The following is a 25,877-nucleotide window of genomic DNA, read 5'->3' as shown; positions in this document are numbered from 1 at the left end:
AAAAACTAGACTTCTACTTTGTTTTTGTAATTTGCTTCTTCCTCTAAAAAACAAAGTCAGCAATTAGGTTTAAAAAGGCTAAAATTTGATTATAAATTTGAAATGTTATCTTTTGCTGGAAAGATATCCCCGTGGGATTCTGATACTAAGATTAGGTTACATTTAAACAGTGAGCTAGGGCTTTTGAGTACAGAAATCTATTAAGAAAATTTATAAACTTAAAGATTTCATACAGCTGGTTAATTTATCTTACAAACAAGAAATTAATAATAACAGTGACATAATGTAATTAAGAGCCTCCTGGATGAGGCAGACAAAGACTTGGATTCTTCTTCACGGTGTAGCAGTGGGAGAACTTCAGTTTCCTTTTCTGTAAAATGAGAAAGGTAAATTGGATCCTTTCTGAGATCCCTTATAGGTCTTAAATTGTTTCCAGATCCTTGAATAACAAGATTGATCAGGATATAAAGTGGCACAGAAATAAAATCAACCAGTGCCTCCTTTCTAAGCCCTTGGTCTCTCCATGCCCTGGCTTGTTATCTTTTTGAGACTGACTCCTGGTTTTCTGTTTATGTTTACTACCTCACTGTCCCTCTTATCCCTCTTATTCTTACTCATCTCACTGGTCTCTGTTTCTGTCCTCACTCATAAATTAAGTCTTTAAAAACTATTCATTTGGAAAAGCAGGGACTAGGCATCTTAAGTTCTGGTCTCTGACCAAAATGAACCTACAATGAGAAATTAATTCAAAAAAGGAAAGCTTTGGAATGTATCTTACCTGATACAATAAATTGAGTTCAGGCTCTCAAATCTGTCATGATTCAATCTTGGACAAATTACTTAAAATGTCATTTTCTCACCTATAAAATGAGAAGGTTGAAATAGGTGATCTAAGTTTTCTTCCAATCTAAATGATGAAATAGTTTCGAGAGCATAAAACTGTTAGATTAAGTGTCTGACTGGACATCAGTCCTAGGATAGCTACACACATAGATAATGCTAAATTTTCATTCAGCGGATTTGTGCCATTCACCATCAACACTGAGAGAAATGTTTCTGCCTGGTTTTAGAACTTAAAAAAAAAAAGAAAGCCTCTGCATTAAAACAATCATTATAGAAAATGCAGTGATTATTTGCTATTTCCACTGAAATATTAAATGGGGGGGATGAGTTTTAAAATATTTAAAATTTTAAATATTAAAATAACCTCACAAAATTAATTAAATTTCTGGATGAGTTACTGAGGCAGCTAGTATTTTCCTCCTCAAAATTCTTTTCAAATAGCACCTGATAATTTTTAGTATCTTTCAATAAGAATAATTTGCCTAAAATTGAAGAATGGGTTAAATAGCCTTATCTAATGAAAAGAGAGACCAAGGGACAGACATACAACACAGAGGAAACTCTAGACTACAGAATGAAGGAAATAGAGCTTACCTGTCATTTACCTGGTTGAAACAGTTCTTTTTTTAAACATTTACCTCCTACATAAACCTGCTGTTTTGCTTCCTGTTTTACTGTAATCTAATTTATATCAGAAGTCTTGTCTCTTAAAGATGGCTATTTTTAAAGCATGTAGGTAGCACATAAAATTTTTCCTAATTTTGAATGGCATATCAAAAGTATTTATTTCAAACTGGGGACAAGGAGAGCAGGAAAAGAAAACAATATGAAATTATCAAATAAAGATAAATGCTATAATTGGTAATTCTTCTAAGTATATATTTAAGAAACACACATTTATGAACAGGACAGTGATGCCAGAAAGCTAAAAAATAAGCTTACAAATGAGAAATTCAGGGCAGCCATATCCCTGGTACCATTAGTATTTTCTTAGCGTAATTCTGAATAATTAGACCCAACTGGTTTACTCCTCAGGGCCTGCCTATAACCTCAGCCTATTTGGATTTTATAAATGTATTTTCTGAGGAAAACAAAAATTTCAGTGCCAAGGCAATTCCAATAAAAATCCCAACTAACCCTTTTAGTAGAAATTGATAGGCAGATTCCAAAATTTATATGAAAAAAAAGAAGCTAGAATAGCCAAAATTATTTTGAAAAAAAAAAAAAAGTACAAAATAATTTACCTTGGTATTTATTACCATACTTCACCCCACTGTGTTGTGTTAACGATGGGCTACTAACTTGCATATTCAAGCAGTTTTCTTTTGGAGTGATAATGAATTATAAAAGTCTACTGTTATTTTCTTATTTTAGTAAGTTGTAGCCTTATGTATTTTTGTCAGGTTAATGAAGCATAATTTCCATTCATTAAAATTCACCCTTTTTGAGTATATAGTTTGATTAATTGTGCAACCAATCTTCTCCCACCAGATCTTAGTAACCAATGATCTGATTTCAGTTTCCCTAGTTCTATCTTTTCTAGAATATCATGTAAATGGAATCATACAATATGTAGCCTTTTGTGATGAGTTTCCTCACTTAGCATAATTCTTTTAAGACTCATCTATGTTATAGCATAGATCAGTAGTCTGTTCCTGTGCCAACTTGGGTAGGCTGTTTTGTTTTTGTTTTTGTTTTTTTAAGATTTTATTTGAGAGAGAGAATAAGAGAGAGAGAGAGCACATGAGAGGGGGGAGGGTCAGAGGGAGAAGCAGACTCCCCGCCGAGCAGGGACCCCGATGCGGGACTCGATCCCGTGACTCCAGGATCATGACCCGAGCCGAAGGCAGTCGCTTAACCAACTAAGCCACCCAGGCAGCCTGGGTAGGCTGTTTTATGTTTCCCAGAATTTTCTTCCTTATATACTTCCAGATAGGGTGAGCCACAAGACCCATTTTCGTGTGAAATTTGGAGGGCAGAACTGAAGCAGCGGCTTCATCTTCTCTTTCAGGCAGGCACTTTTGTAGTTCCCACATGGTATGACTTACCGGCTGGCTCACATTTCGGGGTGGGGCAGCAGTCTGGCCTACATTGTTCTACCTTTCCTTGCATCCTCCTTCAGCGTCTTTGACTCCTGGGTCACGTGTATGTTTAGCAACCTGGCAAAAGGCAACTTTTCAGATAGGATACTCCCATTATCAAAGTTGGAGACAGTGAGGAGTGACACGGGTCTCAGTCAGTCCTCACGGGTTCCAGCTTTGTCCTTGTTTCTTCCACTTTCCATCTCCTGTCCCTTTCTAACTGCCTCCCCTGTGAAGTCTAAGCTCTTAGGTGCAGAAACAACAGCCTCATAGAGACTGCTTAACCAACCCCAACTGTGTAACAGCAAATCCCTGTAAACAAATCACTATAAAAAACATACAGGTATGCCTGCAAATATCCTAGTAGTTCTGCTCCTCTGACTGAAGTCTGATACAATTTTGCATCACTGAGTAAATAAATATCCACTGTATAGATGTACAGTTTGTTTATCCATTCACCAGTTGATGGACATTTGGTTGTTCTCAGTGATCCAGTTGGGGATCATGAATAAAGCTGCTATAAATGTTCACATACAGGTCTTTGTGTGAATATATTATTTTAAAACATGGTATTTATAAATATAAGAAATAGCTAGAAGAGTTCAATGTGACTGCCACTGGAGGTGGAAAGAAGCACAAAGGGGGCTGATGTTGATGTTTTACATTTGAGACATTTCTTACCATGATTTTAAAAACACAAAAACACTGAATTGTACACTTTAAAAGAGAGAATTTTATGCTAGGTGAATTATATTTCAATAAAAATGTATAAAAGTATATGATAATACAATAAACAGACTACCAACTTATAATCTAATATCAAGTTTTATTTACCTTTTTTCTTACAATATGCTGTCATTCAAAATATACCTCATAAGTAACTCATGCATACAGTAGGCACTCTATAAATATTTTGATTTAATAATTAGTATTTTTTAGAATGACTAAAAATCCTGATGTAAAATCCCAATAGGGAAGTGCATAATCCCATTGTAGACAAAATATATAACTTTACAATAAACATTTTTATAAGAATTTTCCCCAAAGAGGGAACACTTACAACTTGGAAATTAAAAAATAAAAAGTAAAAAGCAAGATGAAACACAATACTAGTATATTTAGCCAATGATCCCTGGATCGGTGGTGCTTAGAGACCAAGGCTTACCTGTACCCTATGGCCTTAAGACCATCTGAAATTCAGTTAAGAAGATAATCATCTACCTAATAACCTCTTAACTGGAAATGCTGCAAGAAAATATAAGCAATAGCCTGTGAAACTTTTTAAACTACATCCCTTATATGAACCCAGGAAAAAAATTTAAATACATATTTTATTCTCCAATTTAAAAAAAATCAAGGCTTTTCATCTTAAGCAGCAGGAATGATCCACAAATAAGCAAGAAGTCACTTTTATAGAAGCTATGTTAAATTCTGTGGAAAATACTGTGGGAGATTAGTTCAAGAACCTTAGTCCAAATATAAAATAAATCCTTGCATTAAAGGGTCTTCCAGTGTTTACAAAAACAAAACAGGCTGTGACCACATAAGATAAAGTATCTTCTAACTCCTTATTTTGGTTTGGCTTTATAACTATGAACAGTCACTCCAACCTGAAAAAAATTATAGCACTATTATGCTAAAGAAAAATTAAAAGCCACCAAATGCCTAACCTTAGTGAAGTACCTGTGCAAACCTATAAACATACTCAAATACTTAATTGCTATAAAATGAAAAGTCTACTAACTATATTTTTCAAAAACTATATATAATTCTATAAAAATTTAAATATGTGGACTATATCAATACATGGAAATGTATATATAAAATACTATTACGTGAGAAAAACAAAATAAAAAATATAAAGTGATTACAACCATGTAAAAGTAAATATATTACAATAACAAAAACTGAAGTGAATTTAAATTTATAGAGACATAAATAGATTCAAACATCCATTAGGGCTTTTCTTTGTTACATAAGATTATAATAAAATAAAAAAAATAGACTATTATTTTAGATAAAACTATACTCCTGAACAATAAATACTGAACTACATGTGAACTCCTAAAACAGATTTTAAAAACCATGACTTACTACATTTCAGGTGTGTCCTATGGATGGAGATCAGCCCACAGCTGCTGATCTTCATTTTACAAAACCTTCTGGCAATGTGTACAATTATAACTGCCCTTCTTAAACATAAAAAAAATTTAAAGCACTGTTCAAGTAAGAAAACCAAGCAGCATGCTAACAAAACCTATCTACTTAATCTGTTTTGCTCCTGCAAAAAGCTACTAACAGAGGATTTAAAAAAACTAATTCTATATACATATTTTACATAATGTATTTATGCTACAAATATTTTAAAGAATGGCTTTTACATAATTTTCCATTTTAATTTCAATAGATATCTTATTTAGTCACAAATTATGCAAATGCAGTCTTCTAGAATTATTATTGAAAATTATTCACCCATGGTTTAGAAAATGGTTAATTTCTTGGATAAAACATAGCATATTTAGAAGTCCGAAAGCCAAGTAAATCCCTTATTTCGTTTCGGAATTTTGACAGATCTTGGCGTAGTTCATTTAGGTTTTCCACGGTTGCCTGATCTGTACTTTGCATCTTCTGCCTCATGGACGTCAGGTAACGATGCACCAAGCAGCACATCACTTTTTGGTAGTTCTCATCCCTCTTTTGTTTCAGATTTCTCCATTCCTTCAAAACAAACAATTGCATGGTACTAACAATGGACATAAACCATATTTAAATGAGGTGGGTTGTTGTTTTTTTTAAGATTTATTTATTTATTTGTCAGAGAGAGAGAGAGCACAAGCAGGGGGAGCGGCAGGCAGAGGGAGAAGCAGGCTCCCCGCTGAGCAGGGAGCCCGACGGGGGACTTGATCCCAGGACTCCGGGATCATGACCTGAGCGGAAGGCAGACGCTTAACCAACTGAGCCACCCAGGCGTCCCTAAATGAGGTGGGTTTTTAAAAAATATTCACAGACACAGACACATGTTTTATTAGACTGTATTTTTGGCATTATGTGTTACAAAGTAATATCCAACACTTACTTAAAACAAATACGGCCTGCACATTTTGTTACTCATTCACCTGGATGCTTTTCTTGATTTAACAATAGTCTTAGGAATCTTCAGTTTATAGGAAAGATTAGCAAACCACAACCCACAGGCCAAACATGGCCCACTTACTATTTTTTTATGGCCTGTGTAAGCTAAGAATGGTTTTTACAGATGAATATTTGTAATTAATTTGATGATAGGGAACACTAATTTTGAACCCCAATTAAACAAAATGTTATTTCCCTCCCCAAAATGGAATTCCATTCTTTACATTAGATCTGTATTACAAAAAAATTATTACTCAATTAATATTATACTTTTAATTTCACCAATAAAAATTTTATGGATATTTGTATTCTTTCTTATAATATTACTTGTTATATTCATATAACATCTTTGATTTTGTCTCAGTCTGCAAAGTCCAAAATATTTATTATCTGGCCCCTTACTGGAAAAGTCTGCCAAACTCTGGTTTATGGCAACATGTATTGAATTATTTATGTACTGAATAACTTTCAAGAAGAACTGAAAAATATGAGATGGCTCTAGTAGTCAATCTTTATCTATGCTGACAGAATAGGTATTCTAAATATTTTCCATGTTTTAAAGCTGTGAGATAAGAGTTCATGAAAAAAAATTACAGCTCTCTCCTCTCACATATCAAATCCTTACTTTATGTTAGATAATATGCCATGCATTAGGGATATATGAGTGAAAAAAACGTAGATAGTCCTAGGTCTTAAACAGGCCTAGGACATATTTACACTTTAGTAAACATCTGATATTAGGAACTGTTAAAACTTCCAAGTTACAATTTTAATTTCTTTTTTTTTTTTAAGATTTTATTTATTTATTTGACAGAGAGACACAGCGAGAGAGGGAACACAAGCAGGGGGAGTGGGAGAGGGAGAAGCAGGCTTCTCGCTGAGCAGGGAGCCCGATGAGGGGCTCGATCCCAGGACCCTGGGATCATGACCTGAGCTGAAAGCAGACGCTTAACGACTGAGCCACCCAGGCGCCCTACAATTTTAATTTCTTACCTTTAAACTGTTTTGCCGTTTAACCTTGCCTTTTGATGTATGAGAGCAAATCCACTTACTGAGGCTACTAATCATATAGCAAATAGTCTTTGGTGAAGGAATGATGTTGAAAGGTGGGGGTAATGTACATTTGTCATCAAAGTAGCTAAGCCATAACTTTGCTCGAGCGAACTTCCATTCTTTGTCTTCATGATTCTGTAAGAGGCAAATGAAAAAGCAATATAGAATATGAACACACACACACACACACACACACACACGGGGGAGGAGAGGGCAGAAGGAGCAAGGGAGAAAGGTAGGGGGGAGGAGAGAAAGAGAGATATCATTTTAAGCTGTCCAAATGTTTGTTCACCTTGTACATAAAAATTTGGTTCAAGATTTGCAGTTAATATACATTACTTACATTTTAAAAATCTATATTTAATTTAAAAATAATACTAATTCTTAATTCTTATAATCTTTGGTTGCCTTATCTACTGCATACATTTGGTATGATCTGAAAGAATATAAAGTTTTAAAAGAATGAACACTTACTGCTATCAACTGGAAGCTTTTATGAAGCATTGCCACCAGCAGCTTGGTAAGCACGATCACAACTACAACATTGTATGTCCCAACAATAACAGCTCCAACAAAGGACTGCAATTCTTCTCCGTAACTAAATCTTGTGACAAAGATTGCCACATGTGCTAAGGAGAAAATATACCAGAACAAAGCAAAGCAAGTGCCAATGAACCTGTAAAGACAATTACATTTCTGTTTAAAAGGAAATTAAAGACATTAGCAAAAATGAAGAATTCATTTATATCAACATTCCATAAAATATTGATAATCTAAGAATAATACTTTATAAAATGAATGAAGTTGAACCCAATGGTACAGATATGCCTTCCTTAAACAAAGAAACAGACTCAAAAGGAGGATAAACTATTTTTGTTTAACCTCTTACTGCTTTTCTGTCTATTCTCAACAAAGCAGCCGCTAAGACACTGTTAATGCCTAATTCAAGTTGCCACTTCTCTGCTCAAAAACTTCAAATGGCTCTCAATCTCAAGAGCCCAAAGTACTTACAGGTATCAACAAGGTTCTACATCTCCTACAACTTTCCCTCAGCTTCACTACATCCCAACCACACTGGCCTCCTGGCTTTTCCCTGAACTTGCAGCCACACTTCCATCTCAGGGCATTTGCCTTTGCCATTCCATCTATCTGCTAATGCTCTTCCTCCAGCCATCTTCTTTATGTCTTGATCCTTTATCAGCTTCATATCTTTACTTGAATATCATCTCTGTGGGGCTTTCCCCAGTCTCCTATCTAAAAGTGCACCCTCTCACACATAAATCCTCCCTGGCCCAAGCTTTGTCTCTTTAGCCCCTTTTATTGCATAATATACTATGTATTTTATTTCTCTTTTTATTGCCTATATCATCTCACTCTAATAGAATATAAGCTCCATGAGGTAGTTTTGTTCACTAGTACTTCATTTACTCAGCACTTCGAACAGTGTCTGTTACGCAGAAGGTGTTAAATGAATACTTATTATTAACTTAATCTTATTCCTTAAATAAGATGACATGCGAGTATCTAAAGAATAGTTGGTACATAACAGCAACACAACAAATGAGTAATTCCACACCCCTTCTCCATTATGTTATTTTAAAATGAGGGGAGGTATTTTCTCTCCCTCACAACTGATTATTCAATTTCTTATGATACAGCAAATCAGAGAAAAAATTGTTGATGAAGCTCTAATGATTCTCAATTCTAGTGACCTCCTACTAAGTGTTGAAAATACAAGAGATTGTTTTGGCTGTAACAATGATGGACAGTTGCTACTGACATTTACTATGTGAAGGGCAGAGATGTTGAATGTCTTGCAATATACAGGACAGAAAACTGTCCTGCCCAAAATGCTAACAATGTGCAAAATGCCACGAGTTCCTCTGTTAAAACAGACTGCAGTGGGGGAAACAATGTACGATTTCATGCCTACTAGTTACTTAAGATTCTACTTATAAAGATAACTATCAAATGATTCATGAAAAATAAGTATTTCTTATTAAAAAAGAATGTCTTAGAGAAAATTTGAAGTTCTATTTCTCTAGGTACTAATTCATATACAACACAATAGAGAGAAATATATTTACTAAAAATTTTAAAAGACACTCACGAATGGAAGGTATCATTGCTTTGCTGTTCACAGAAGATGCCGACACAGTCCTTCTGTTCTTTTGGGGTATAGCCTTTATCATACAGTTGTGTCAGTCCAATTGTGAAAGAAAACAAAACAAGAAGGAACATCCCAAGAAACTTTCCAAAATCTTGTAACATCTGTCCCATTGAAATCTGTGGAATATATTATATAGGTGTTGGTTAAAATAATCAGGAACAAAATAGTAAATATTAAATGACTAGGCAATAAAAGTAAAACAAACATATGATCCACAGTCTACTCCTTTTATTCCATCTGGTTAAGATAGTTTCATACTTTTAAAACATCAAAAGTCTCGTTGCCTAACAAAAAGCCATTCTAAGCATGCCAGCACTGTAAGTACTGGATGGCACAACTGAATCTGGACAGAGGCCTTTGCTGTGATGAAGTTAGAGGCTGAGACACAGAGATTTAAGAAAAGCCTATTTGCAAGGAATAAAAGGAAAATTCTTTGCTCAAGCCTAAAGGGAAATAAATGCTTATATTTATAGCTCCTTAAAATTTACAAATATAAAATCATATGACATGAAGTATTTGATTTTTGTGACCATTTCCTCCTCCAGGATTGCCCTAATTTCTTTTGCCAAGGTGGTCAATTTTCTTTCATTTTAGATAAATTATAAGAAAATATTATGTGTACCAGCCAGATGAGTAGGTTTAGTACATGGGTACCTATTGTAATGTAGACTTGTAAAGTGCGTCTGGAAGCTTTATTCAAGCCTAATTTCATTGTCCTCCAATACTCCTTAAAAATCTGGGAAATAGGCATTTTTCATAAATTCCTGGTATTTAAGTTAGCATACAAATTTGAAGAATAATTTGACATTACCTTTTTGACCCAGCAATTCTATCCCTTGGAATTTAGCCAATAGATAAGAAATACGCTAAGATGTGTGTATATACAAGGATTTTCACTGTAGCACTGTTAGAGGGAGCAAAAAAATTCGAACATCCTAAATATTGTTAAAAAGAATGAAGTATATCTCTATGTGCTGGCACAGAAAAATGTCTATAAAATACTAAGTCAAAAAAGCAGGGTATAGAACAGTATTATAACAGCTACTGTTTCTAATTTTTTAAAGGATAAATCAGGTATATATTTTCATATAGACAGGATTTAATGTGCACAGGGAAGTCCTAGAAGTTTACACAAGAAACTGTTAACAGTGCTTATCTATGGAAGGTAGGACTAGGGGTTAGAAGGCAGACTTTTTTCCTTTGATTTTTCTTTACTATATGCATTTATTACTTTTACAATACAAAAAATAGCGTTTAAAAATAATCCTTCCTCAAGATTTACAGGTCAGTTTTATATAGTTAATTAAATCCCGCTTCAAATAAAATTTCTCACTGTTTCAAACCTGCCGAAATAATATATACCATTTACCAATGATACAAAATGGCAGCGACAAGCAAGTGGCCAAACCCCTCTAACCCACTAAAGTCAGCCAGGTAATTAAATAGAAGAGGCGTGCTAAAATTTTTTAGGCACACCATAAGCTGGTGACCCGGACTCTGGAGAGGTCCAATATGCCTGAGTTGCACGTGTGACTAGGCCATATGGTACTTTTAGAAGTCTTATGCTTCCCTCACTTCCCCTTGCAAAATTCTGAGAGAAGAAATAGCTTTTAGATTCAGCAAGCATGAAATGTGTGACAAAGAGAAGAAATACATTTCCCTCTTAGTCAATCATAGCTTTCTACTGAATCACCTTGGAAAAGAAATAATTTATTCAGACTGTGAGTGCTTAGATAAAGCCAGGCCATGCAACTAGAGAACTTAGTAAGTTAGGACAGTAAGAATGCAGTAACTGCTTTAGATAACTATGAAAAGACTGCCTTTGAAGAAAACTTAAGACACTGTAAGTAAACTTATGGGTAAATAGGGTTTCCCAAGAGTGACTATGTATGATGTTATTTGTTTAATTTAAAAAATTTAGTCCAAAAGAGAAGGTTTAATTTAACATGACTAAGTTGGTATTTTTTAAAAATATTTATTTATTTATTTTAGAAAGAGAGCAAGCGAGGGGAGGAGCAAAGGGAGAGGGAGAGAGAATCCTCAAGCAGACTCCCTGCTGAGCAAGGAACTGTAGGCAGGGCTCAATTACATGATCATGAGATCATGACCTGAGCTGAAATGAAGAGTCGGACACTTAACCAACTGAGCCACTCAGGCGCCCCTAACATTACTAAGTTTTAAAGAGTAAGTATAATCCAATTTCAGTACCAAGATGAACAATATTTAATGAAAAAAACCCACAAACTTCAAGGTCTGTTCTTTAAAAGCATGATATTAGTTCTTACATAAGATGGAAGAATCAAAACTAGCTACAGTGGATATCACTGAGGTGAGCATCAACTGAAAGAGCACACTAACCAAACATTCATGTGAAAGGCAAAATTTAAAAACGGTAAATCTATTTTAGTCTGAGACATTATGAGGCTTATTTATTTGTAAAAATAATAATCATGCTTTTGAAAACATTTACTTATTTTAAACTACTTGGCATTTTTACTCAAGAAATAGGAAAATTAAGAAATGAAAAGAAAAAGGTAATTAAAATGTCAATACTGAAGTTTACATAGAGTTAATACTGGTACACACAGAGAAAAATATATATACATCTTTCCCAGTAATCAGAAAAACGGAAATGAAAGCAAACTACTAAGATAGTGTAACTTGGCACCAAATGCTATTCAATGTGGTGAAAGAGTCTGCTTTTATACTGCTTGTGAGACCAAAAATTAACACATCCTTTTGTAGAAAAACAGAAATACTGAGGCACTATAAGGATCATATCTTCTGATATGTTAATGCTACTGGAGATTTAGCCTTAGGAAGTAATTTAAAAGAGGCAAAGTCCTCTACAGAGAGTACTGTGTAGAACAGCAAAAACATGCCAAATGCCTGAGAGGGCAAAGACTGGTATCATTAGGGTTCACAGCAAGTGTTAAATTATAAAACTTGCTAACGAAGCAATAATAATGACAACGTCTAGTCATTCTCCTTCCAAATCTTTCTCCAGAAAAAGCCATAGTGACCTGTCTAAAAGTTCTTTAAAAAAAAAAAAAAAGATTTTTATTTATTTATTTATGAGAGAGAGAAAGAGAGAGCACCCACACGAGTGGGAAGGAGGAGCAGAGGGAGAGAGAATCCCAAGCTGATTCCTTGCTGAGCACCAGCCGGGCGTGAGAGGCTCGATCTCACAACCCTGAGATCACGACCTGAGCCAAGATCAAGAGTCGGACACTTAACCGACTGAGCCACCCAGGCACCCTACCTGTCTAAAAGTTCTATCTCATCAAGCATTCATGCTCAAAACCTCTTTTGCATGTATGATAATATTCAAATTCCTGGCACAGAGAACTTCAGAGTCCAGCCCAGTCTATTTTTTCAGCCTCATCTCCCCAGTGGCCACCCACTGTCTAAGTACAAAAGACATCCTGTCTTGTCTGAGCATGCCATGCTTTTAGGACTCCATGTTTTCACACATGTAACTCCCTGGTCTTTGCCAGGCAAGCTTCTCATCCCTTCAAGGCCCAGATCAAATGTCACCCTAAGAAGCTTTCCTGACTCTCTCCAAGCACTGCCTCATTTTCCTCCAAAGTGCTCTGTCCATAATCTCTAAAATACTATTTTTCACTTTATACCAATATGTATGTTTGTATCTTCTAGTAGTCTTTAAGAGCAGGCACAATGTCAGTAAGCTCCAGAGCCCAGCGTATTAGTTAAAATGTTGAACACATAACTACTTTTTATATGCCTTTTTATACAACTCTACCATTTTCCAAGAGGTATCATGTACTCTTATTTACCTTGCAGTATGGGAAAGGCTAGTATTATCTCTATTTTACCAAGTGACAAACTGAAGCTCGGGGAGATTTAGTGAATTGCTCAGGGTAACAGAACTAATAGATGGCAGAGGTAGAATTCAATTCTCACTTCTTGCAAGAGATTTTGTGAAACATCACTTTGTGGTTTTTATCATAGCTCTCCCATTAAAAATTTGGGGCTGTGTACAATTTAGAAGGATTTCGTTCTCATGTAACAGTTCCCCCCACACAGCAGGCTTATTGATTTAATGCATGAATAAATATCGGAAAAAAACCATAATTGTTAATTAACATTTTGCACCAAGTCTTTTTTTCTAACACTATGAGCTGGGCCTTAGTTTCCTGAGCTATAAAATAAGGGATGGTCATGTGCTACATCAGACTCACTTACCTACATGCTATTAAAAATTTGCCAGACTTTACCCCAATCTATTTAATCAGTATCTCTGAGGCTAGGACTTAGAAATGAAGGTTGCATATGCTCCCCTGGTGATTCTGACTGAGCCTCACCAATTTGGGAATTCCTAGACTACAGGACCTCTAAGTTTCCCTCTAACTGTAACATTTATGCTTCTTAAAAGAAAAATATCTATCCCCAGTATACCCTAAAATGCAAGGTACCTGAAATCGCTCTTTACTCATTGCAAAGGACAACAATATGCCATTTCTGTGTTACAGACCAGTAAATCAAATCTAATAATTATCCAGTAAAGCCAAATAATTCCCTAGGAATAAAGTATGTGCTCATGTGTCAGACACTACATTTACTTTCCAAGTTTCCTTGTACTATGTTTCAGGTCTGCCACAGTTAACTCTACTAACTATAAAGGGAATGGAGGAACGGATCTAATCATTTATGTAAAACAAAACTCATCATGTGTCAGGGACTCTGCTATGAGATGCATCTTCTACATACCGATCCATTTAATCCTCATGACAATGATACGGAACCTGAGACTCACAGAGATGAAGTAGCAGTAAGTTACTGAACAAGATTTTGAACCCAGCTGGTTGGTCCTGTCTTGTCCTTTCTGTCTTATGACCCAACTACAAGGGCTAAAGGTTGTTTAATTTATTTGAAACACATGGAAAAACCAGGAAGAATTTTTGAAATCTGTAAATTACTAAAGGCTACCCAAAGAAGTGTTGTACAATAAAAGTTAATGAGAGAATCATATTACTCTGTAGCATTGAAAGCAGAAGGGCAACTTAGCAGAGTGGTGAAGATCATTAGCTCTGGAGCAAAACCACCTGGGTTGGAATCCCAATTCAGCTACTTACCAGCTGTGTGACTTTGTGCAAGTTACTTAATGTCTCTATGCCTCAGTTTCTTCCTCTGTAAAATGGAAATAAAAGAGTCTGCCTCTTAGAACGGTTGTGAGGATTTAATGAGGTAATAAATGTAAATAAAGATCTTAGAATAGTATCCACAGTAAGGGTTCAAATGTTAACTGTTATTATTACAATTGCCACCTTTATTTTTAGATTCTATCTTCATGTCTTTTTTTGTTAAAATGTAAACATTACTGATTTAGGCCCAACCATGACTCATATCTGCTGAAGTGTATTAGCTGACATCCTTCATAAAAGCAGAAGAGCTAACTTCAAAGAGCAGGTTGGTCTGTGGATTCAGAGAGACTCAGGTTCAACTCTTGACTCTACCTCTGTCTAGTTCTGTGAACTACTGAAACTTTCTAAGCCTTAGATCCCTCATTTGTAAAATGGAAATAAAAAACAGCAAGGGTTGTGATGAGGATTAAGTAAGTGGAAAACAGCACAGTGCCTGGTCCACATGAAATGTCCAAAAAATGTGGTTGCTGAACATATTTTGAACAAGCAGCTCCAGGGACAGCTAGGATATTGTCCTATTTCTCCATCAGCTTTTTTCTTTTCACATACCCATCAGCACTTGTCTCTACTGAAGCCCATTCTAACCAGTTTTTCAATTCAGTTTACAAACAGTAAGTAACTACTATGGCAAGGCAGTGAGTAAAGTGCAGATGAAAAAATAAAGATGTATTCCCCATCCTCAAGGATTTTTTAATTTAGTAGAAATAACATCATCTAGAATTTAAGACAAGCTAAATTCTAATTGTCTCACATTTAAGACAAGCTTTACGAAATGCTCATTAGAGGTTCAAGGTATCAAGTTCACTGGATGGAGTTATTCATTAGCAGGAAGCAGGAGTGAAGGAATGGATTTTCCAGTGGCAAGAGCCCTGAAGCTAGCACATGTTACTTCTCCCTGGGACACCCTAACCCACCTCCTTTCAACTCATCTTTCAAGACTGACTTCCAGTGTCATCTCTTCTGGGAAGTGCCTTAAACTGAAGTGAGTGCCTTTTCTGAGCTATGACAACAATTACCACTGTAAATGTCATGCTTGCTGGTCACCCTCAATGCACTGTGAGCTCCTTAAGGAGATATTGGAGCTTACTCATTTTAGTGTTCTCAGTGTCCAGGACCTACCAGGCACTCAATAAGTGTTTGTTGAATAAATAAATAAAATTTCAACAAGCAGAGGGATGGCTGGGACATTCTAAACAGGGTAATAACATAAACAATGACATGGAAGTGGAAGAGCATGGGACATGTGTAAGATTAGTGACTGGTCTTGGCCGAGATGGAGAAGAATTTCAGGAAGAGACAGAGATGAGTACAGTGAGAGATGGCTACAAAGTAAGTAGGGCCAGACGTAGACGGTCACCTTCCAAAGTCTACCTATAACATAAGTTACAAATTTAATGAACATAATCATTTTAAAAATGTCAAGTACTAGAATAGAGAATTCAATCACTGCTGAATATAGAACCATTTTATACTCTACTATATGACATTCCTGTGACCTTCATTTGCCTAGGATAGTCCCAGTTTCCACTTGTTTTCCCAAGTTAGTATTCCCCAAAGTGTCTCTATTCAGATGATTTATGGTCATTCTAACCAAGGAAGAGATCTGTACCCCCAACACAGGTTATATATCCAGTTAAAATAAAATTCTGTCAACTTCTAAATCTGCAGAAATTTGGAAGGAAAAAATGTTAGTACATGGAGATAAATTTAACAACCAACTGCAGTAATCACATAAAAACATTATCTGACATAGCAGGTTATATACATAAAGGAAAAAATGTTACACTTTTGCTAAAGTAATTAACTTACTGTCAATTTTCTTTTTGCATTTCTTTTAGTTTTACATTCATAACTGAATCATTCCATTTTAATTGAGTTCCTTATGATGAACAAAATGGAAAAATGTATTATAAATCTTCTAGTTTTTTCTAGAATATTTTGGCAGAATTATGCAATACAAATCTGTCATGTTAGTAAGACTACACTGGAAAACAAATGTCTTTATTTGAAAATTTCTTTAAGTAAAAGCCTGAAAATATGAATCTATAGATTCCTATTCAATATCTATTTTTTGCCCTCTTCCTAACTAACCAGACCTTGATTTCTTGGGGGGCAATATGCTCAATTAAAAGTACTTATCTCATCAGACTTCCTTGTAGCTACAAACAACCATGTGACCAAATTCTGGCCAATGAGTTATAAGTGGAAACATTTGGTAGGGCTCCAGGAAAAATTATTGCTCTCTTGATAAAAAGAGAAAGACAGCTGGCCCATGCTTTCTGCCTTTTGCCCTCTACCTTTCCCCCTTCTTCCTGCAGGATATAGACTTGATATAAGACTTGGAGCTTCCTTTGTAATACCATACTAATTCTATTTGTATTTCCAAATCCTTCAGTTCTGAGACTAGCCTACCCCAGCAATGGCTGCCTGAGGAGAGGGCAAAGGGAGTACTAAATGAAAAAGGTACCAAGAAACTTTTTGGGGTGATGCACATGTTCTCTATCTTGATTATAGTGGTGATGAAACAAATTTACACATTTGCAAAACTCATCAAGTTAAGATGGGTGTGTTTTACTGTATGCAAAGTGTACCTTAATAAAGATAGTTTTTAAAAAATCACTTGCTGAACTAAATCATAATATTTAAGCATATATTATGATTAACCTGCAGACTTTCTTAAAAAATAGGAACACAATAAATATTTATTGGCTTCACCTAAATTATGTGTAGTTCTATGGCTATTAGGATAGTATAAATTATCATGCTGGAGGAGAAAAACACACACAACATCTGAAATGACAAATACCCACTTACGCAGTATTTGTATACACAACTATAGTTCTTTTGGGAAGAGACTAAGTCAGAAGACCCGACTCAACATTTCTAAGAGAAACAAAGCGATAATTCACTAAGAATAGCATACTTTTTCTTTTTAACTCTCTGTAGAAATCTATAAAAAAATTTTTCCATATAGAAACTTGGTGATACCAACAGTTTTCAGCTAAAAAAAAAAAAATCAACATGCATGTAAAAAATACTGTTGAATCTTGACTAAAACATTCATAGAAGATATTAGTAGCAAAATTAAATCAAAATAACAAATAGTCTAAACCAGTGTTTCACATACTACTGCTTTGGAAAAAAAACAGAGACTTGAGCATATCTAATGAAAATTGAGTATGACATTAAATGAGTTTATGTAATGATCCTTTGAACAAGGTTAAACAAGTTTCTTTACTTCTTTCTCATAAGCTTTAATGTGATAATGTGCACTGTGAATTCCCAAAAGAGTTATATGGAATGCAGTGTGTCTGACTTATTTCAGTCAGAGCACCTCATAGGACTTGGTTAAGGAAATCACACTTCAGGAAACACTGTTGCAGGATGATAGCACAAGCCAAATCAAATCAAGTTTTTCCTACATATTTTATTTTCATATCTCTATTTGGAGAAGGTAATTATGCCTCTATTTAAAACATCTCCTTTAAAAATGTTTTTAAAAATCTACATTCTTGGGATGCCTGGGTGGCTCAGTCAGTTAAGTGTCTGCCTTCGGCTCAGGGCATGATCCCAGCATCCTGCAATAGAGCCCCGCATGGGGCTCCCTGCTCGGTGGGGAGCCTGCTTCTTCCTCTCCTCCTTGCTTGTGCTCTTTGTCGCTCTCTCTGTCTCAATATCTCAAAAAATTAAAAAAAAAAAAATCTTAAAAATCTACATTCTTAGTAAATTTTAACTTATTGAGAAAAAATTAATATTTAGAGCTAGTCATGTAGCAAAGTTGATCCCCACCTCCTAAAAACAATCATTATTACAATCTGTGGGGTAAATTCAACCAATTATGAGTCTTTTCTTTAATGTAAAGAGACCTAGAATTTAGTCCTGGACTCTCATGATAATAATCATACTACTCTGAACAAATCACATACCATCTCAAAAGCTCAATTTCTTGAGCTATAAACTACTATAAAGTATAAAGCTGGGCCATATGAACTCTATGAAACTTGTTAGTTCTAAATATGCTATTTTCCAACTTATTACATTTAATATTTACTAAACAAAGTGAAAGAGTATTTTAAAAATATAGCTTATTTATTTTCAAAATCATCATTAAATATGAGTTCTTTTTGCACAACACTTCCCTCATATTTATCACGTAAAATTTTAAATATGAGATTCATTTTGGTAAAAGCAGATTTTCATGTTCCTCTATTGTCTAAAGTAAAACTATATTTTAAACAAATCTACGTCTGTTGGCTGCAGGACAATGGGCCAGAGCTTAATAAAGTTTGAATACTTGAAAGCAAAAGATTATCATTCAGCCAGAAGCAAAGCAGATGAAAATGCAGTGTCCTCTCAACTGTTAATTATTATCAAAAGCAAAGTTTAACATCACGAGAGAACAATGTTCCAGTGGACCAACAGCAAAATATAATAATAATGACATTTAACAAATATTCTTTAATAAGAATTAATTATTTACCTGTAATGGACCCAATATGGAGCTTGTTGTATACATAAAAAAGAGACGAAGATAACTCAGAACATTTGCAAATGCAAAAAGCCCTTCCGCCACCAGAGTAGGATGGAATGCGTCCCAGTCCTTCCGGTCAGCAAAATCATGAAACTAAAGTTAGGAAGAAAAGGCCAAAGGTAAATAGCTCCTTCAGTTTAGGAAAATAAAAATAAATATTCTGACTATTGAAAGAAAACTAATTATTTATACCTCTTTCAGGGGTTCTCCTTTTATGTTTTGTAAAGTCCTCTTCTTTTAATACAAATAACATTATTTTAACTAAATAAAAGATCTTTACATATGTGAGGCAATATCACTTACTCTATATAAAGAGGTTTTCTCAGAAACTCTTAGGTTTTAAAAAATTAAGCAATTTTTTAAAAATGTTATTAAACTTTCTATGAATGAAATGTCTACTGGTTTTCCTTAACTTCTACAACACAAACTTTAAGTATTAAGTAAAATTTAAGTATGTTTGCTCTCAGTTAATTAGCTATCATATTAAATTAACCTAGCCCTTTAACTCAGGTTTCTAGAATGAACCCTAGAAGTTCTTCACCCTTCTAAATACTAAGAAAGAGAGTTCATTATTATACCCAGACATAGAGTGGCCACATGTTCCAATTGCCTGGATAGTCTCAAATTGTATACCAGTTTTCCTTGCATAATCATTAATGCCCCATTTCACTCTCAAAGTGTCCTGGTTTGGATAAAAAATTATATGAGCACCCCACTTCTAGAACTAAAGAGACTGGTGTCAGACACCAATGACCCTCAACCATTTATCTATGTATGACCAATTTTTATTTTCTTAGTAATTGCACAACTCTGGTCACTGAAAATGCCTTACAAACATGTTCCAAACTACTGATCATTTAAAGGAATAGATTTTTTTAAAATAAAGTAAAATGACATAAGATAACCAGTTTTTTTTTCTATAGTCTATAAATTAGTTAAAAACAAACAAACAAACAGAAAATATATCTCTCAGTTCTTTGACTGTGACGCCTTAGAAGAATTCTAAACTCAGGGCTTAAACAAAGATAGTTAACATAAAATCTGTTACCTTTTCTGGGCTTAGAAGAGCTTACATCTTCATAAAATTATAAGATGTGTATAAAACTAAATTTTTGTCAAATTCCAAATTTTAAAAATAGAGACATCAAAAAATTATCACACTTATGTCACTTTTTAAGCTATGGAAGACAATAATCATGATTTGGAATGTGGTAAAACACTATAGAATGAATTCTTAAAGATCAACTTTTTTCTAGCATGCATAAAGATAACTAACACTAATCAATTTCAGTAACTTTGTGTTCTCATTTTAAGTATATATACACATTAATGAGGTAAATGAACCTAGCTCAGATATAAGGAATCGGCATTTGGTAGAAAGAAAATGCCTAGACAGACCTGGATTTAAATCCAGTCTTGGTTTCTTACTGTGTGGTCTTGGATAAGTTATTTAATATCTCTGAGCTTCGTTTTCCTTATTTGCAAAATGGGGATAAGGACATCTGTCTCATAGAGTCCCTGTGAGGATAAAATGAGATAAAGTATAGCAAGTATCAGCCATGGTGCCTGGCACATAATACGTAACCAACATTAAAAGGTAATTAACATCCTTCAAACTATCGGAAGGCAGGAAACAATGCACATTATTCCCTTACACTGCAATAGATTTAAAATGAAAACACATCAGATACAGATTTGGGCCAATGTAACTCTGAGTTATACAGATACCATATCTCAGGTTTTTCCTAACAAACCTTCATTTATATCTCCAGTTAACATAGCTAATAGTCACCTTGTTGTGAGCAACCACTTTGAGGGCAAAAGTTGCCAAATAAAGTGAATTCATGACAAAACTGAGTTGATTACGGGATTCTTCCAAAAAGTCTTCCAACCCTTCATACCAGAGTCTTTTAATGTCTGACCAAATCATCCCTAAAAAAAGGAAGGAAAAAAAAATCAAATAATGCTCTTAACTCAATAATAAACTAAAGACTACTTTAAAACTCAAGATATTAAATAAATAACACTTGTATCAGCTATAGCTTCATTCAGAAGAAAAAATAACTTTTTAGTAAAAAGTTCTCAAAATTTGAAAGAAAATAACTATAAGTTTTATATGACAATATCTTTCTCATAAAAGAATTTTAATAAATGTGAAACAAGCATAAGAAAACAAATAAAGTGATGCTAAACACCCACACACACCCACACACACCCACAAAGGCTCAGTTCCTGATTCTTTTCTTTTCTCTATTATGCTCACTCCTACAGTGACCTCATCCAGTCTAATCTAATGGCTTTAAATACCATCTATGGGCAGATTTTCAAATTTATCTCTCTAAACTCAATCTGTATTTATAGAATTAATATCTCTAACCCTCTCTCCTAAACTCAACTTGTATACGAACTTGACTACTCTACATCCCCAATGGGATGTCCTAACATACCAAACTGAACTCTTAATCTCTACCCCCAAATTCACTGTACCTTGAAGTCTTCCCCTCTCAGTTGACAGAAACTTCATCATTCTAGTGGCTCAATCCAAATTTCCTTGAATCATCCTTGACTCTTATTTCTTTTAATCCACACATTCAATGCAACAGCAAATCCTGTTGGCTCTACTTTCAAAATATATTTAGAATCTAACCGTTGTCACTAATCTCTTCAACTTCAAGCAACCATCCTGTCTAGCCTGGATTACTGAAATAGCCTACCTGGTCTCCCTGCTTTTATCCTGGTCTCCTTAAAATCTATTCTCAACTCAGCAACCAGAGTAGTCCTTGTAAAAAATGCAAGCGTTGAGGCTGAGGTCGAAGAGGTTGCTGCCTGTGTTCTCCTCTAGGATTTTCATGGATTCCTGTCTCACATTTAGGTCTTTCACCAATTTTAACTACTGGGACTTAATCAAGATAAAAAGCTTTTGCACAGCAAGGGAAACACTCGACAAAACCCAAAGACAACCAACAGAATGGGAGAAGATATTTGCAAATGTCTTCTCAGATAAAGGGCTAGTATCCGAAATCTATAAAGAACTAATCAAACTCAACACCCAAAGAACAAGTAATCTAATCAAGAAATGGGCAGAAGACATGAGCAGACATTTTTCCAAAGAAGACATCCAAATGGCCAACAAACACGAAAAAGTGCTCAATATCGCTCGGCATCAGCGAAATCCAAATCAAAACCTCAATGAGATACCACGTCACATCAGTCAGAATGGCTAAAATTAACAAGTCAGGAAACGACAGATATTGGCGAGGATGCGGAGAAAGGGGAACCTTCCTACACTGTTGGTGGGTATGCAAGGTGGTGTGGCCACTCTGGAAACCAGTATGGAAGTTGCTCAGAAAGTTGAAAATAGAGCTACCCTATCACCCAGCAATTGCACTACTAGGTACGTACCCAAAGATAAAAATGTAGTGATCTGAAGGGGAACGTGTACCCCAATGTTTGTAACAGCAATATCCACAATGGCCAAACTATGGGGAGAGCCCAGATATCCATCGATAGATGACTGGATAAAAAAGATGTGGTAGGGATGCCTGGGTGGCTCAGATGGTTAAGCATTTGCCTTCGGCTCAGGTCATGATCTCAGTGTCCTGGGATCGAGTCCCGCATCAGGCTCCCTGCTCAGTGGGGAGCCTGCTTCTCCCTCTCCCTCTGCCTGCTGCTCCCTCTGCTTGTGCTCTCTCTATATATATCTCTGACAAATAAATAAAATCTTAAAAAAAAAGATGTGGTGTAAATATACAATGGAATATTACAGCCATCAAAAAATGAAATCTTGCCATTTGCAATGGCATGGATGGAACTAGAGGGTATTATGCTAAGTGAAATAAGTCAATCAGAGAAAGACAATTATCATATGATCTCACTGATATGTGGAATTTAAGAAACAAAACAGAGGATCATAGGGGAAGAGAGGAAAAAATAAAACAAGATGAAACCAGAGAGGGAGACAAACCATAGGAGATTCTTAATCATAGGAAATAAACTAAGGGTTGCTGGAGGGGAGGTGGAAGGATTGGGTAACTGGGTGATGGACATTAAGGAGTGATGTAATAAGCACTGGGTATTATAAAGACTGATGAATCACAAACCTGTACCTCTGAAACCAATAATACAGTCTATGTTAATCAAAAAAAATTGTAGAGAACTGAAATATCTAAAAAAATAAATAAATAAAATTAACAATAAATAAAGTTCACTTAATAGCTCTCATCAAAACATCAAACAGTGGCGTCTGGGTGGCTCAGTAGGTTAAACGTCTGCCTTCAGCTCAGGTCATGATCCCAGGGTCCTGGGATTGAGCCCTGCATCGGGCTCCCCGCTGAGTTTCTCCCTCTCTCTGCCTGCTACTCCCTCTGCTTGTGCGCTCATGCTCTCTATCAAATAAATAAATAAAATCTTAAAAAAAAATCAAATAAAGATAACACCTCATAATGGTGCTTAACTGCCGCCCCCCCCCCCAAAAGAAACATAGGATTCAGTTGTGTGGTCCTTCCACTCCATCCTAAGTGTAAACTTACCCCAGATCTCTTTTCCCTTGCTACTGGGTATATGTTTTATAGTGATCCAATAAACCATGTGATTTGAGCATCAAAAAAATTGCAAGTGTTACTTCCCTTCTCAAAACTCTGAAGTAACTCCCAGAGGAGTTAGGATTAACTACAGGTCTGAACTCAACCTATGTTACTGTCTACTAAAGGATTTCCTTGGAAACATACTACATTAAGAAAAATATGGAAGGTCAGCTGTGTTCAACATTGTTATAAAACAACACTGACTGTGGAATTGCATCTGGACTGGGAGGACTCTAAGTGGCCTCACAAACCCTGAAGGTATACACAGCCAAGCCTATAAAAAGACATGTTGAAACTGATGAATCACTGAACTCTACCTCTGAAACTAATAATACACTATATGTTAATTAATTGAATTTAAAGAAATTTTAAAAAATAATTCATAACTGAAGTATATAATAATATAATATCATATATATAAAATCTAGTTTCTCTATGGGCTGCTTGACTACTTATTTGTCCATTCCCCAACAGTATTTTTTGTTACATTAGTGTTATGATTAATATGAGTGTTCCAATTTTGCTATTAAAAAAAATCATTGTCTATATGATTTCCTGGAGTACTTTGAATATGGTAGCTTCTAATATACCTAGTAAGTTTACAGGATGGTGAATCTTTACAATGTCAACTCATCAGTCAACAGTGTGTGTTTCTTTATTGACTTTAACTCTATTTGTGACATTTAAAAATTTTTTATCTATAATCTTCTTAACAGATTAAAAAAAAAAAAGACATGTTGAGAAACACAGGTCTCGGCTTCTCTGTGTGATGTCTCTCTTCACTCAAGAATGTGCTTGCAGTGGGAGGAGCTACACTCTTGGGCTTTATGAGGTAGAGCTGCCGCTAGATTTGAGGCTTCTGTAGTTGGGGTAGCCCACGTCCATCCTGTTCAACTGAATATGCCCACAATGGGGCTGGGAAACAGCCCCAGACTTTTGTAAGAACTGCCAATAAAGATATATTTGAAGCTGTAATGTTGACATGTTGTACTTTCCTGTCTTGTACCCTTCTACAAAGCTAATAAGTAAACCAGGGCCAGGTTCCCACCTATTGTGTACTGCAAGTGTGAATGTCAACAAGGACCCAAGATCACTGCTATTGATTGTGCAGAGTGGGTGCCGCACCTTCCCTTTTATCTCATGTCACTCAGAGTCAAAAGTAATTTCTTTACCATGACCTGCAAGGCCCTATATCACTTCTCCCCTCTGGCATTCTCTCCTATCCATCTTTCCTTTCACTACTTGTCACACTGGCCTCTTTGCTTCCTTGCCATCCTCTGAACACACAAGGCTTCTGCGTTAGGGTGTTTACATCAGCTCTTCCCTCTGACTGGAAGCTCCTCACCCAGATATCCATTTGATTAACTCCTTTACTTCACGTCTTTGCTTACCACCTACTCTGATCATCCTATTAATAAATTGCAAACCCCATGTTCTCCACTCCCAACTCCCTAACTCTGCTTCTATCTTTCTTTTCCCTTAGTACTTAACACTTTTAAACATTGGGTATAGTGTACTTATTATGTCTATTATTAACTGACTTTATTCACTCCACTTAGAGGAAATTCTTCAAGAGTAAGAATTTTTGTTTTTATTAACCAATGTCCTAAATGTCCTGGATGGCTCCTAATACATAGGGGGTGCTCAAAAAATGTGCTAAATGAATAAATATACACAAATAAAACCCAAACAAACAAAAATCCCTTCCCCTTTTTTGACCAGAAATTCCTCCATAATTAATATATTCCTAGGAGTACCAGAGAACAATATTATATTCTAGGATAGTTTTATGATAAAGTCTTTCATAAGATCTTTTTAAGGAGAATATACAGTAATAAAAAAATTGAGTGCTGCAACATAACATATGGGCGGAGATCAAGTTAAGCCAGTCAGAATCATCCTCTAGCTTACCAGTAGGCAGAATAATTCCCCTAGGAAGCACATGAAGCATTCTTGAAAAACTGTTTATAACATCTTAATTACACAGTACCCATATTTTATGCAGAAAACCATTTTTAAATATTTGCAGATCTGACAGGGAAAATACTTTTAAAAATTCCACTTAGATGAGCTTCTATTTAAAATGAATACATAAAAACTATCTGAAAATGTTAAACCATTCTTTTTTTTTTTATTCTTATGTTAATCCCCATACATTACATCATTAGTTTTAGATGAAGTGTTCCATGATTCATTGTTTGTGCATAACACCCAGTGCTCCATGCAGAACGTGCCCTCCTCAATACCCACCACCAGGCTAACCCATCCCCCCACCCCCCTCCCCTCTAGAACCCTGTTTGTTTTTCAGAGTCCATCGTC

At 35.3% G+C, this 25,877-nt stretch overlaps 1 protein-coding gene across 7 annotated transcripts in view; it reads right to left on the bottom strand.

Moving 5' to 3' along the window:
• Positions 1 to 3,730: 3,730 nt before the first annotated feature.
• TRPC1 (transient receptor potential cation channel subfamily C member 1) overlaps positions 3,731 to 25,877 on the bottom strand; it is a 71,323-nt gene continuing 49,176 nt past the window's right edge. For all 7 annotated transcript variants that reach the window (XM_006731768.3, XM_006731769.3, XM_031026470.2 and 4 more), the window contains 6 exons: positions 20,768 to 20,907; positions 18,925 to 19,068; positions 9,220 to 9,395; positions 7,584 to 7,785; positions 7,050 to 7,244; positions 3,731 to 5,642 (listed from right to left, as the gene is read on the bottom strand). In XM_006731768.3, the coding sequence (XP_006731831.1) occupies positions 5,415 to 5,642; positions 7,050 to 7,244; positions 7,584 to 7,785; positions 9,220 to 9,395; positions 18,925 to 19,068; positions 20,768 to 20,907 (1,085 nt within the window). In that variant the 3' untranslated portion in view covers positions 3,731 to 5,414. The remainder of the gene's footprint in view (positions 5,643 to 7,049; positions 7,245 to 7,583; positions 7,786 to 9,219; positions 9,396 to 18,924; positions 19,069 to 20,767; positions 20,908 to 25,877) is intronic.

This window comes from Leptonychotes weddellii, chromosome 1, assembly GCF_054177405.1.
Source record: "Leptonychotes weddellii isolate Sample4059 chromosome 1, ASM5417740v2, whole genome shotgun sequence".
Lineage (NCBI taxonomy): Eukaryota > Metazoa > Chordata > Mammalia > Carnivora > Phocidae > Leptonychotes > Leptonychotes weddellii.
The sequence above is the reverse complement of the archived record's forward strand: the minus strand, read 5'-3'. Positions and strand labels throughout refer to the sequence as shown.